We start from the raw sequence: 14351 nt of genomic DNA, 5'->3' as shown, positions 1-14351 counted from the left end.
GCCTGCTGATCAGTGCTTCCTCACCAGAGCTTAGTAAGGAATACCAGAAGGACACACAGCCATGCTGGTTCATTATACTGAACAGACCTCAGCCAGCAACATGGAAGCAGACAACTTAAGGAGAGCTGCTAGCTACCAGCACTTTGATATGAAAGGACTAGACAGCCTTCCAGTTATGCTAGAGGAAAAAGAACAAGTATACTTACCGCTGTTAAGACAGATGATGATTCTGGCTTTGAGACATTGTGGCTGTTGAAGAATATCGATTCTCTGTCTGGAATTAAAAGAAGGTTATAAATAACTGTACAGAGGATTTTAATTTCCAAAGGACGAGTGCAAGGAACAGCAGATGGCACTGCAGCCCAGGAAATCCACTCTTGATCAATATCAGGTAGTTCCCTGCACCATCTGCCTTGAAGAGTGCTCCTGCCCACAGCTTGGCTATGAGCTCAGGCAACAAAACATGCCCCAGGACAACCGTGGTTTCCAGACTTCAGCCCACAGTTAAACAAAACTACGAGATGCTAATAAAAACTAGTTTTGATTCATTTATCAAACAGAATCAATTAATAATGAAGTTAATTTCTATCACTTCGATACATTCAATGTGACTGCTCAAATCAGAAGGCATGCTGGCCTCTGACATGACATTTAAGAGCAGCCGCAGGGGCATGCACGATAAAGACAGGAGAACTGTGAAAAGCAAACTTAAATCCACTCTAAATCCACTAAAGAGTACCGTGTACTCTTTCTTGCCTTTCCTCCCATTCAGAAAGACCCCGTACTTTCAGGCAGTCAGCTCCAGGGAGTGCCTCACAACCGTCAGACCTGTTAGGTAGGTACTTGTAGCCTGGCCCCCTTGGAATTCTACTGATAGTGGAAAGAAAGCCAGACATCTATCCTAATCTGCCCACCTAACTTACTTTACATAAGCTTCCAGACAACTTTAGGGTTTTACACTAATGGATGAGATATTAGCAAAAGCAACTTTAAAAAGATGCCTTAACATACTCTCTTCCAGCAAAACCACAGCCAGTCATAGTATTTTATATGAACACAGCCTATTTCATTTGATCAGGACACACAGCACACCCAAAAGTAAATACATCTGACCTACTGCCATACATACCTACACACAAGGTCTTTTACCAAGGTACTACTGAACTCCACATAAACCAACAAAGTATGTCCTTGTGTGCAGAAACAATGGTGAGCAGACACTGATACATTAAGATCGGCAGAAATCACTACAAAAAGTCACAAGAAACTGGCACTTGTTTGTGCATTTCCTTCAGCTTGATCCCTTTCACTTCTGCTACCTGCTGGATTTTTCCGCTCGCAGGACTCCATCCACCATGAGCTCCAGGGAGCACCAAGCACATTCACAGCCTGTGTACACTTAGTGTGGCACAGCCCGAAAAGGACACATCTTTGCCTAAAAGGACCCTGTCTGCATTCATACTTCTGCTCGCTGATAGAGATCCATGCCCTGATAATGCCTTCTTACTTCTGATGCCCCACAGAATGTAGATCTCAGGCCCATCAAGAGGAAGGAATTTTTTTTCCATACAGGAAGTTTTAGTATCTTCTAATGAGAACCTTTCACATGACTGTTTTCTACTGACTTAGAGGAGGATCACTGTTCTTATTGACAAGACCATTCTTCCTGTTCTCTAACAGCTGGTATCCACAAAACAAAGGACACTTGCACCAGGGTTTACAACAATGAGCTTCATATTTCGGGGAAAGCACAAGTGATTTTTAATTTAAACACACATATATAATCGAGGTAAAAATAGGGAAAGGAAGTTCTGAAGCCATGTAATCCAGGAAATCCTCTCCAAAGCACATTTATAAACAAACTCCGGAACAAATGATGTGACCTTACTAGGAAAACAGAATTTCTCTGTGTCCACACTTTCACACTACACAAAACACTGTTTCTAACAGGTAAGACACTGCTTACTGTTGCATAAATATTTACTATATAAATGTCATTCATATATATTCCAGAGCATTTGAGTTATCCTCCTTCTTACTGAAATAATACAGAAGAAATAACATATAAGAAACAGATGTCTTCATTTAATCAACCTTCTCAAAGATTTTTTTGAGCTTCCTTTGAGCTGTTTGTTGCCAGGGCTCTAAGAACGATCACTTCCTTGTAAATGAGCACCATATACCTGAGATTCCAGCAGAGAAGTTCTTTAAAGATGGTCTTTTCACCACTGTGTAGGATTCCCCAACTACAAACACTTTATACAGCACAGCGTTGTGGTTGATGAAGCTCTGGATGACGCAAGGGGGGCGGACAGCTTTCAGACCCTCCTGGTTGAAGATGATCGCCATCTGAAAACACACAGTTGTGCACAAGTCTTTCAATAACTTTATATTCATCAACAAGCGTTGAGGAGGAACGCCTACCGGTGGGTATCCATTCGCTAAGTGTGGATGGATACCTTCTCAGCAGCTAGTCCTACTTCATTACATCTCACTAATACACAACTCTTCAGACACAACTGGCAGCACAGCTTTCAGTTTTCAATGAAAATTTTATTCTCGGATCCTCACAATTTCATTTACCCACTTCTATTACAAACGCTACTGGAATCACAAGGCTTTAGAAGAAAAAAAAAAGAAAATATTTGACCATTACAGCCAACAAAGTCTGTACAAACACAAGCTTCTATCATGAGAATAATAGAAGTGTGAAGGCGTAGGCCTGTGTAATAACAATACAAGTTTTACTCTGCAGCTTTATTTCCTGTGGTTTGGGTCAGTACAGTTGCACGGTCATAAGCAACGGGGTTTCACCCACATCATCAGATAACTTTTTCCAGCACCTAGTATCTCTCTTACTGTCAGAGAATTTGGGGCCAATGATTTTCAGGTTTGACCCATTATTCTAAATTCTAAAAATTGAGCTTTTCTTCATCCATATTAGTATTTTCTCCCTTTCCTCTTTGGGCCTAATCATTTACTTGGTATGTAAAACAGCCCAGAGAGGTTAAGAGACTTCCTCTGGGTCCCACAACAACTCCACAGCAAGGTACAGAATAAAACTAGAGCCTCGTCATGGTGTAAATGAGTTATGTGACCATATGCTTCCAGTCAGTTTTTGTACCTTCTGACACTAGCTGTATCTTACTGAAGTCACAGTAATTGGAAGGATTTTACAAAGAAACTTTTCTGCTTTATGCTCTTTCACTTCTACTTTATATTATATGTGATCAGCTACTCATTTCTGTACATAGTACTGTCATACTGAATTCTTGATAACACCTCTGTTCCTGTATTAAAAATAGTAATTTAATAGGTTTTGTTAATCAAAAACACAGGCATGGTAAACGATGTAATGACTACACTTTTATAGTTAAAAGTCTAAGGTTCTTTTTGACTTTATCTATTTAATATTCTGCTTTGCTCCTGATCTGGTAGACCACATAGGATCACAGAACTGTCTGTATATAAGCACAATGACTCAGGAGATTAACATTTTCTATGTTAAGTCAGTATAAGCATTCTCTGCCTACTTGCAGCTGATACTCTTACGCCATCTCTATTACATGAGATGCCAGCTGGTTGACACACAGACTGAACTTATGACTGGTGATAACCTGCAAGAAACCTACTCTAACCAGCAGCACTGTCCATCAAGATGATTCACAGCACCATCACCATTTGCCTTTCACTGGTGGCAAGAACCATGGTTCTTTTCTCTTTGTGCATAGACAGTTGCCTTCATAACATCTACAGTATCATACTATGTTGTTTTTATCCTTCAAGTGTTCTCTGCAAATATTAGTGAATTAATTCCTGCAAACCACTCGTTTGGGTAATTACCACTTTTTTTAAAAAAAAATAAAATAAAAAAAAAAATAACCCACAGTGCTTCCTTTTTATTCCTGTCTGCTCAGTATTTAGAAAAAAACGCATTCTGGTCATGTTTTTTCACATCATGGGTCCCAGTGAAGTCTTACAGCAGCTTTACCGAAGGACAGTTGTGTTCTGACCTACCAGCAGCTGGGAAGGAGAACCTTTAGGTATCTTCTCTGCTCGTTTTCTAACAGAAATGGTACTGGGAAAATGGGGTTCAAGTGCTGAGCTGGCTGATGCAATCCGCAGTACAGAAGCCATGTGGAACTGTGGGACATGAATACTAACAGCACCTGACCTAACTAGTTTGTGTTTTCAAAGCAAAATGTGAAGTCTGCCAGACAGGGCTGGCACCAAGCCCAAATTCAAGTCTGTACCTTCAGCTGTCCCTGTTAGCCAATACTTGATCTTTCTGAATAGTCATCTTATGAAGAAAAGCAGATTTCTGACCAGATTACATCCTAGTTTCAGTGTCAGTTTTGCAGCGGGAATATCTCTATAGCAAATTAAGTAAATTGCCAAAAGCTAAAGGAGGAGCCATCAATAAAACATGTAACAGTTTATTCCTTCTAGACCTACTATCTTCTCGACAGTCTGTATCGTAAACAGACTATTTATCCTATGCTTCCCTTGCCATTACTGCCCATAAAATAACATTTACAAGACAGTTCCTCTCTGATTATAAATATACTTTCGGATCGCTCCTGAGAACACAGCAATTTCAAAAGTGACCACCACTACTAAATACGTAAAATGCCATGCTAGACTTTAGGCTTCTTTCCAGGGGACCCTTTATGGCTCTAGCCATAAGTTCATGTGATAAAATGCAGCTTACGATTATATTTCAGTCTAATTTTTGCTCAGAAAATGTAATTCTGGCAGAGGCAATGGTATGCCTGCACTGTATAAAGGAAATATTCACCAGGGAAGCACAAGTCAAAGCCTAATTGGACAGGCCCTGAAAGCTTCGCACATTCCAGGTTGCACTTGCAGAGGAACTCTACACAGAAAAATCAACAGAGAACTGAGTCTTAAATTCATTAACGATCCAGTCCCAAGTGCTCTCAGGAATGACAGCAAAAATTCATAGCAGCTGCTCCAGCAAACTAACAGAACTGCCTGTCATGCTTGTAAAATGATCCAAGCTAAGCTTTAATGAAAAACCTAGCTACGTTTTTAAAAGCCTTGTCTATTCAGAAGTTCAGCTGTAGGCACTCTGTTCATCTAGACTGGCATTTTACTTTAGGGTCTTCACTTCCCAGAGATGCTGCAGCAACATACTGCACATTTAAGGAGCAGCTGGGAAACCTGGAACTGTGACCATGTTGCTAACAAAGGAAGCCAGGCGTTCTTGGAGCCAGCGGGGAGGACAGGATTCTCAAAACTGAGCTGTGGTATGCAGGAAGGCAAGAAGCACAAATGGAAAAGAATTAAATCAGGACTTGACTTGCCTAAATTTAGAGGAAGCTAAGCTCACAGAGAACGCACTTCTTCCAGGAATACAGAACCATTTTAACTAAAATTGCCTTACGGGAATGTGGAAAAGCAGATAATGCTACCAGTTCTGTTCTTCCCATAGCTTCAACCACATTATTTCAACTGAACATGCCTGGAAACAGACACTATTTGCTATTCCTGTAGTTCCAATAGGAAACAGCCAGCCTTTATTCACCTCTCTGCTTCATCAGCAGCACAAAACCATTTCTCACCAGTATTATACATATTTTGGAGGGGAAGCGTGGTAGGGCAGAAACCCCCACATCGTGGTGTAACCTCCAGCCAGATGAGAGGCTGACAAAGGAGATGCCTTGCAGACAGAGCTTGACTACAAACTGTTGGAAGCAAGTGCACAGTTGGACGAGCAGAACAGTCAGGATGGTACTTTATGGGTGTTATAGTCAGAAAGATTAGCATGGTGCAAAAGAAACAATCAAGGAAGAAATGTTTACCTGTATCCAAGGATCTAGGCTCACGGTAGAAAACTCCATAAAGGAGGGATCTCCAGTAAGAGATCCTTCCCCATTGGTAGTCAGCCCTTAAATGGGTGTAGGATGGGTGTAGCTTGAAACTGCTACAACAAGCTTTTTTATGTCAGGAGGTTAAAGACAGACTTGGCTGTCTTTCAGAGAAACATAAAAAATACTGGTGTTATTAAACCCAATAAGATGTGTGGGAAGGTGAGTGGTTTGGGCGTAGCCCTCATTCTGCCTTCCTAAAGAATCAGAAAGCATCAGCCAAACAGCAAGGGGAATGGAAGCAGAGCTGCAAGAGTTTTTAACTCACCTCATGAGAGTTGGTTCCATGGGCCACTCTGGTTTTACAAACTAAATTAAAAAGAAGAAAAAAAGCACCACTGAGACAGGACACACAAAACCCTTACAGATCCATTCCCACCCACACTTACAATCACTGGAGGCACTGACTGTACCAAGTAACACTGACAGCCACTGCTTGAACAGCATCCTCAGTCACTGCAAAGCTTAGCTTGCTCCAACCTCTGCTCTCTCACCTACCTCCTGGAACTGAGGTGCTAACAGAGGTAATTTGTAGGGTGAGACAGAGGTGGAAAGCTCAAGAGTTAATGCCACCACTGGAGCTGCCACCCTGCCCACTCACAGGGCTACTTCACATTTACTTTACCAACATTTGTGGATTTGCCTGAGGCTGTAAAAATTTACATGTAGCACAAAAAACCCACCCTCCTGAAAACAAGGGAGCTGGGACACATTGGAAACCAACTGCTTTTCTTGCTTCCCTCTTCCTGGGGAAGGGCTGGAGACCAAATGGTCTGAACCAAACAAAGACACAGCATATTTTTTCACAGGAAATCAAGGAGGGAGACAAAGAAGCAGAGAGAGCTCAGCAGTTTCTTCTCCATATTCCTTATCTGCTCCTGCTGCTATGAAATCAGGAAAGAGCTGAAGATCCTGGGAGCCACATGATATGCAAAGATGATTTTATATGTTAGTCAGAGGAGATAAAACATGCATGTAGTGAGGAGGTGGATGGGACAAGACTTCTTTGGGGGCTGCTGGAAGAATAAACCTGCCAGGCAAGAGGACAGGCAGATATGAAAGGTAGATGACCTGCACTAGAGTCCAAAATAAGCTATAATTGGACATTTTGGAGAGTGGCGCATGATGTCTTACAGACACACGCTCTGGAAAGCAGGATAATTTAGGAAAAGAAATTAAATAAAAGAATCAGGAAAAAGCACTCCCACGATGTCACTCTTGTTATTTTACTTTTTTACTTTTATCATCACTTAGAGGAACTGACTCAGGCCTTCTGAATACACACAATCACAGAATAGTCTGGTTTGCAAAGGCCACCAACCACCAGACCAGGCTTCCCAGAGCCACATCCAGCCTGGCCTTGAATGCCTCCAGGGATGGGGCATCCACAACATCTCCGGGCAACCTGTTCTGGTACATCACCACCCTCTGTGTGTACACAGATTATGCAGGACCATCACTAGCCAGCCCGTACAGAGAACACGGTGTACACGGGGTGAGGAAGGGGTGTCAAAGCCATTCAGTGGGTTCTAAATTCCCGCTTTCCGGTCTAGTTTCAGGTGACTCCTTTAGGAGAGCAATGGCAGCGAGGGCAAAAGATGCTTTTTCCACACAACTTTACCTGTGAACCTAACAAATGAGGCAAACACCAAGGGAACAAACACCAACTAACCAATTCAGCTCACTTAATACCGGAAACAATCAAATTAAGGAATAAATTAAAGCACAAGCCCTACAACAAAACCTGCTAAAAAGCACAACAAGGTCACAGCAGCTAGTTGAGACTGTAGGCCCTTGGAGTTTGTGATATACATTTTACACTCTTTCTTCCACCCCCCAAAATTGTAATTTGCAGCTTGAACCATGGAAAGGGAGGGGTGGTGGAAAAATGGGCAGTCAGCAAGGGAATGATTTTCTCAGGAAAAATAAAGACCGTAGCTGGCAGGAAAAATCTCTTGTACAATAAGAGACTAACTTTGTTAGAACTACTAGCATTTCCCAGAAGCACATATTTACTGTAGAGAGGTGTTTAAAGTAATGAATATCAGTAAAATGCAAAACAAAAGCGGATAGGGAGGAATTTTATTCCACGTTCCAATCAAACTGCTTCAGGGCATCTGAATGTTTTAACAGCCTGTACACTCTGGCAATGAAACACTCTCCTGCAGTGTTGGCCATGATGTTCTTGGGGGAGCCTGTGCAATATTCCAAACCTAACTTAAGCACCAACTAAAAATCCATATACATACTGAATGGGAATGCCAGTCCATTCTTCTCTATAAGCTGCAAGGTATCTTCTCCACAGGCACTTGTCAGCTCCATAAAGGGTGGTGAACAGATTCTCTCATCTGCAAGACAAAAAGAGCCCAAATTAACACCAGTGGTATAGCTTCTCAGATGCATATTTACAGGCTTTCTTCAAACTAACTGCTCTGGATAGACAGCTATGCTTTACCAGTTGATATTAAAGCATCAGAAAGACTACCAGCCAGACATGATTTTGCAATTCTAGAAACATTTCAGAAGATACCAGGCCAATTTTTGGACAAACTAAAATGGAAATATACAGAGGCCTACATTTTCTCAAGTAGGTAGGCAAAAATCATTACTCACTCAGAAATACATGACTGCACAAGCTGTAGCCAATGAAGTAAAAAGACATAAGGATGTTAGCTTTTAGCATTTTACAGAAACCTGTATGGTTAGCAAGTGTGGTGGGAGCAGGCAGTCTCTCAAAGCAGGGATTACTGGAGTGCCACTCACGCAGCAGACTCCAGTGTGGATGTATTTCAGGCAAGGTGAGAGACATGCAATACATCTCACTGTTGATTAAGACATCTCTGTCATGAAAGCAATGCTCATCTGGTTCAGCAAAGCTCCAGATAGAACACTGCTTTCCATGGAGACACCTTGGCAAGATTGTTCAGTGGACTTCGATTAAAGAGAAAAAAAACAAAGACACCCTGGTAAAATTTAACAGAGTAGTCACTGTTGATGTTGTGCTTATTCAGATGAGGCTGTGGGATGGCTGAAGTCGCAAGAGCCCTCTTAGTGATTCAGTGGATTGAAGTGGTGTATGACTTTTGTTCTATTTGCTGTAGAACTTCAGCTCCCCAAGGCATGCAGCAGGAATGCAGGGAGGGCACAGTAGGATTCAAAGTGCTCAGTCATAAAACCACCTCTCAAGAGGATTGGGTTTCAATTTGAGTGTAAAGAGGACCTCTGCTTCAGCTACAGCTCCGCAACAGGTTAGTGAGACCAAAAATTTTCAGACAAAAGCTTGACACACATTTACAAAATCAAATCAAGAACATCCACAGACAAGAGGAACCATCTAAATTAGCTCCTCAAATAGGACAGTCTTAAAATACTGTGTCCACTGAGTTTTAACTATGGACAGATTGACTTTGAAGTTACAAACGAGTCATAACTCAAGCCAGCTGACAATATGGAACCACAGTTTAGAATGGGCTTGCCAAAACTCATCTATAGGACTTATTTCAAGGGACACCATGTGAAGCCTTTATACCTGATGGGAACAACTATACCTAACAAACTCAGGTCACAGGTTTATATTGGCCAGCATTTTTTCTTGGAAATAAGCAAAAACATGCCCTAACATCAACATCAATCCCAGTGAGCACGGAGAACCCAAACTGGTGGAGGTTATGCTATACAGAACTTAGGAAGTACATGTGAATTAAAACCCCAGCTAAAATCAACTGTATACTCTCAGAGTACTACATATTTAGAAGCTACTCAATAAGCACTGTCAGGATTAATGCTTTTCATTTCATTTTAAGTATACATTTATGCATTTTCTCTCATACAGAAGGGGAAACAGCAACACTGAAAATAAGAGGCAGAACTTTTTATACTTTGATATACAGATCTCAATAGCTGCTTCAGTGCTCTGAGAACATACGAACTCTAGCTTTTAGCATTACTGTTGCCGCAAGAATTTTTCTCTAAAAAGACTATTTTCATACATCCCGAAAGGAGCAGAAACATCGATGCTTTGAGGTCAACCTTTAGAAACTTAAACAAAACATCCCAGACTTCAAAGTTTTCAGTTTGCTGCTATGAAAACAGAAAGCAGCATCCAAAAGTGACAGGTACTGCAATATTTACAAGCCTTTGCCAGAGTGAAAGAAATTTCCTTAGTTGGATGAATTTAAGAATCAGATTTAGTTTACAGATACTTCGGAGCAACTTTGCCTTGGCAGCTCTCCCACCCATATGCTTACAGCTCACAAATAACTTTGCCTTCAGAGTGCAAATGAAGAGGGATGTATGGTTCCATCTCACCTCCCTCCATTGCTCTCCCCTGCAAACAGCAATCGGAGACAGGAAGGTTTCAGTGCTCCTGCCAATTACGTGACACTTGCATGGGGAGATGAAGGAAGGGACAAACAGTAAACTCTTTGACCTTGTACTTAGAAAAGACCACCTGGATCAACAAAAATTATCAGAGAAGACTCTTAGCATCTCAAAGTGCTCCAGCAGACTTTGCACAGCAATGGCATTTTCTCCACCAAGAAGGCAATTCCATCTCAATAAAACTGCTCGAACAAACCATTAATTCACAACTAGACCTGAGGACAAACACCAACCCAAGATTTCAATACAGCCTACAGCTAGAAGTGCTGCTCTGAGTTTAACTGCAAATCTGAAGGTGGCTGTCAGCTTATAAAAGTTCTCCATCAGTCAGTGATGACCCTTTCTTCCTTCCAAAGGTGGCAAACAAACTCTGAAGCTTTCTTTCATCACTGAGCTCCTACTATCAAAGTGAGTGCAGTCTCACTACACCTTTTCTGCCCTGAGGTCCAGGATAGACATACAATTCTGTCTGAGGCTCAATCTCAAAACTGGGTTTAATCAGCACAAAATTACACCACACATTCCATGTGGTGCAACAAATAGCCATAAGCACATATAACTTTCCCTTCACCTCCCACAGCTGACAGCACCTACAGTAAAATCCTACAGAGCTCAAGTTGGGTGCAAGATGCTTGGCCGCTGCTGCTACCTCTTCCCAAGCCAGTAGCGACCAGTCACCATGGGGAACCATTGTTAAAAAGGAAACAATAAACATACAAACAAATGAACATAACAGTCTAGAGGTGAGAATGAAAGATGGAAGACTGGCCCTACCACCAACTCTGTGTTGACCTTGACTCTTTGGAAAAGGCTACCGCATCTTCCATCTCTGGCAATGCACAAGTGCCTTTAGTTCTCAGGAGACTGTAACAAACACAATTTCTATACTCTCCAGTTCAGACTGGAAAGCAAAACTCAGGAACTTCCTCCTCACAGTGGGTGCATGCTTTGAGTCACGCGACCAGCAGATAACCATCGTTATCAGCCCCATCTTCACACGGCCTTTAGTGAACGAAGATATCAGAAAGGAAAATCTCCATGTGTCAGAGATCTGCAGTGCTAAAAGAGGCTACATACTTTTGTAGGGCACGGTTACAATGTTATATTTCCTTGTTTTTTCCAAGAGCCCGGTGGTCTGTCAGAGACCTGCCCTTGGAAACTTGGCCCTACAGGTAGGCCATGTCAACTCACAGCTGCCAACCTGACAGCAATGAGGAAGGGCTGCTCAGACTTGGCACGGTTCAGCTCTTGCTTCAGATGAATACCAAAAACATCTGTAGCATTATTTCTTTGTTGTTGTTGTTGTTAGAAACAACACATCGTATTTAAATGTAAGGTCAAAATATCACTGTATCCCTCCTGCTATCCTTGTCCTTAAATTTATGGTACGACTTGGTATATAGTTTGTGGTGTTCTATTTTCTACATATTCCTTATATTTTTCTCTCTTTGTGATTACATGATCTCAGGTGGCTTCCTCCCTTCTTTCTTTTGAATTTTCTACATTTTCCCCCATCCCATCCCCATTTCTTCTCTATGTTAAACTTTATTAACTGCCATTTCTGTCCTTCCATTGCTACCTACACTGAGCTCATCCGTCCCTCGCTTCCACATGGAGACCATGGCTGAGATCACGCTGACTGCAAACACAGAGCAATGGGTGATCTCTGAAGCCATCAGGAAAGCAGGCATTACCAGGCCATGAATGATGGCTGGGCCAGACAAAAACGGCCTCCTGCTATGCAGATCTGTGGCACCAGACATGAGCTTTGCAAGAGCAGTGATCCAATCCCATGGAACAACACAGGCATTATTCTAGATGAAGTTCAATGAGGGTAACAGGAGAAACTGGGATACAAAGAATGTGGAAGACGCAGAGTAAATGCTGGTTGGAGAAAAAAAGGTTTTCTGGCTTTGAGAACTGGCTGAAACCTTAATGCCTGGGGCTCACTCAAACAAGAGGTGGTGAGCACTGGTCCCCCACCCAGGCTTTGTGCACCATCGGTGGCCTGCAGACAGACTGCAAAACAATTACAAAATACCCAAGTCCCCAAAAGAAAGAAGGTATGAGAAGTCCAGTGCTGAATTCACACTGCCATGCAGCAGGTAGATAAATCAAATAAAGGGCCAATAAGAGTAATACATGTCTCTCCTCAGTTTAACCAAACCTTACGTGATAATAAATGGAAACCACTGTGACAGCACCATACAAGACAGACCCTGGATGGTATTCAATGAGGATCAATGGTCCTGGTACTATAAATGGTTATCAAGTACTGACACATAGGCAGCTGCAAAAAAAGCCTAAACCATAAGAACAAGACAAACCATGAAATATTTTCCTATTCAGATTTCTGTGGTATTTGCAACTTTGGAGACCTAAAACAACAAAAAATGAACGGCAGGCCCAATGCTATGTATTCATGAATTAAAAAGTGCATTTCCTTTCCCCCAGAAAAGGATTTAAAAAAGGAACAGCTCAGGTTCACAGACTGTCTGCAAGAATAGCTCAAAACCCGTGGCTAGGAATGAACCTTGAGCGTGCCTATTAAACATCAGATTCACAGTCTCAACACATGTTCCTATGCTGTAATTCTCTCAACCTAGTAATTCATCATCTACCTAATGCAGGGAGACATACTGAGGAACAGATACTTACTGTCAACACCAGCAATGAGACAATGACTACCAGCCACATCTTATCTCAGAGTTCCCATTTGCAAAGAGGAAGAAGGTTTTGCCTCTCTGTGGGGCTGGGATGACTTATGAAGTTACATTAAGGAGAGTTTAAAGGAAAAGAACTTTTGATGCTACCAAGACTATTACATCTGCTGAACAAACTGCCTGTTTAAAGCTTCACTTTAAACATCAGCAACCAGAATCCCAGGAGAGATACTGGAAAAACAAAAGGTGTTTACTCAGGAATACTTTTTTTCTTCTCATCGGGCTCACTAGAAGTAGAATCATTATTTACAACCTGGAGGTACCATGAACACACTGATAAGAAGGGTAAAAGGAGTCACTACAATGAATTTCTGAAGCAGGTGGAGGGATGAAGAAGTTTGCTAATGCAGCACAAGAGAAGGTCTGGGGTCCCCTGGGCATGTTACAGTCTTGTCCCGAAGCATACAGAGGTGTGACCCCTAATTCTGTTTAGCAGTTACAAATAGAGCACTCTTGAATTTCTCTCAGTGGCTGGAAAGGCTATCAGTTGTTTCCTGAAGAAATGAGGGGCACAATCTCCACATCACACATAACTTCCTACAGAAAAATGACAAAGCTGCTCTTGAAAAGTGCTGGTTTCCGCTGTAAACACTCATTAAGATAACTAGGACAACACCTGTGTCAAAAGCAGGACTGGCTTAGATCTATTGCCATCAAATGCTCAAAGAGCAAATGTTAAGCTTTACACTATTTAAAAGATCTACAGCAGACCTCATCAAACTCGGAACTTCCTCTTTTAGTGTGAAAAGCCAATCTTTAATGAAGATGCTTAAGCCTCTATAAAAATAAATAGATCTTTTTGCCTCCCCTCAGAAATCTATGTTTGTGTGAAATATTGGCAGAGCAGATTTAGCTCAAATATACATTGATTCATAAGTGTCACTGAAGAATCAAATTATAGCTGGATAACCATGGGATTAAGCCAATTCTTACAATAAAACAGTTGTATCCAGGGTGTTCTTAGCAGCATATTCCAAAGACACAAGAGGGCAGAGCAAACTTACCTTTGGGGGCATGATGCTAACTTTGCCAATGCTTTAAATACACGGAATTGTGCACTGACTATGCTAAATGGAACATCTGCAGAAGCAACAGCCTTCATGTCTAATAAGCTGGTGATTTTGAAGCATCTGGGCCAAGTGAGGAAATCTCATAACTGAATATAAATAAGTATCCAAAGACTCCCGAGGAACCTGCCATTTGCATGCAGTTTAGGAGTTCTAGTTACAGCTTTTGAAAATAATGAATTTGGCTTACATTGGAGAGCAGTGACAGAAGTTTATATAATGGAGAAAGTCAAAGTAAAGGCAATCTGATGGATGTTCCCCCAGGTTCCCCTGCTGAGCTCTTCTTCACA

The 14351-nt window shown here is 41.7% G+C and overlaps 1 protein-coding gene across 2 annotated transcripts in view; it reads right to left on the bottom strand.

Annotated features, from left to right (window-relative positions):
- The window catches only part of ITPK1 (inositol-tetrakisphosphate 1-kinase), a 121644-nt gene that overhangs the window by 8594 nt on the left and 98699 nt on the right, over nucleotides 1-14351 (bottom strand). For both annotated transcript variants that reach the window (XM_072337376.1, XM_072337377.1), the window contains exons 6-9: nucleotides 8141-8239; nucleotides 6160-6200; nucleotides 2184-2349; nucleotides 207-274 (exon numbers count right to left, since the gene is read on the bottom strand). In XM_072337376.1, coding sequence (XP_072193477.1) covers nucleotides 207-274; nucleotides 2184-2349; nucleotides 6160-6200; nucleotides 8141-8239 — 374 coding nt within the window. The remainder of the gene's footprint in view (nucleotides 1-206; nucleotides 275-2183; nucleotides 2350-6159; nucleotides 6201-8140; nucleotides 8240-14351) is intronic.

Source organism: Excalfactoria chinensis, chromosome 5, assembly GCF_039878825.1.
Source record: "Excalfactoria chinensis isolate bCotChi1 chromosome 5, bCotChi1.hap2, whole genome shotgun sequence".
NCBI classification, from domain to species: Eukaryota; Metazoa; Chordata; class Aves; order Galliformes; family Phasianidae; genus Excalfactoria; species Excalfactoria chinensis.
This window is presented reverse-complemented; position numbering and strand designations above follow the sequence as displayed.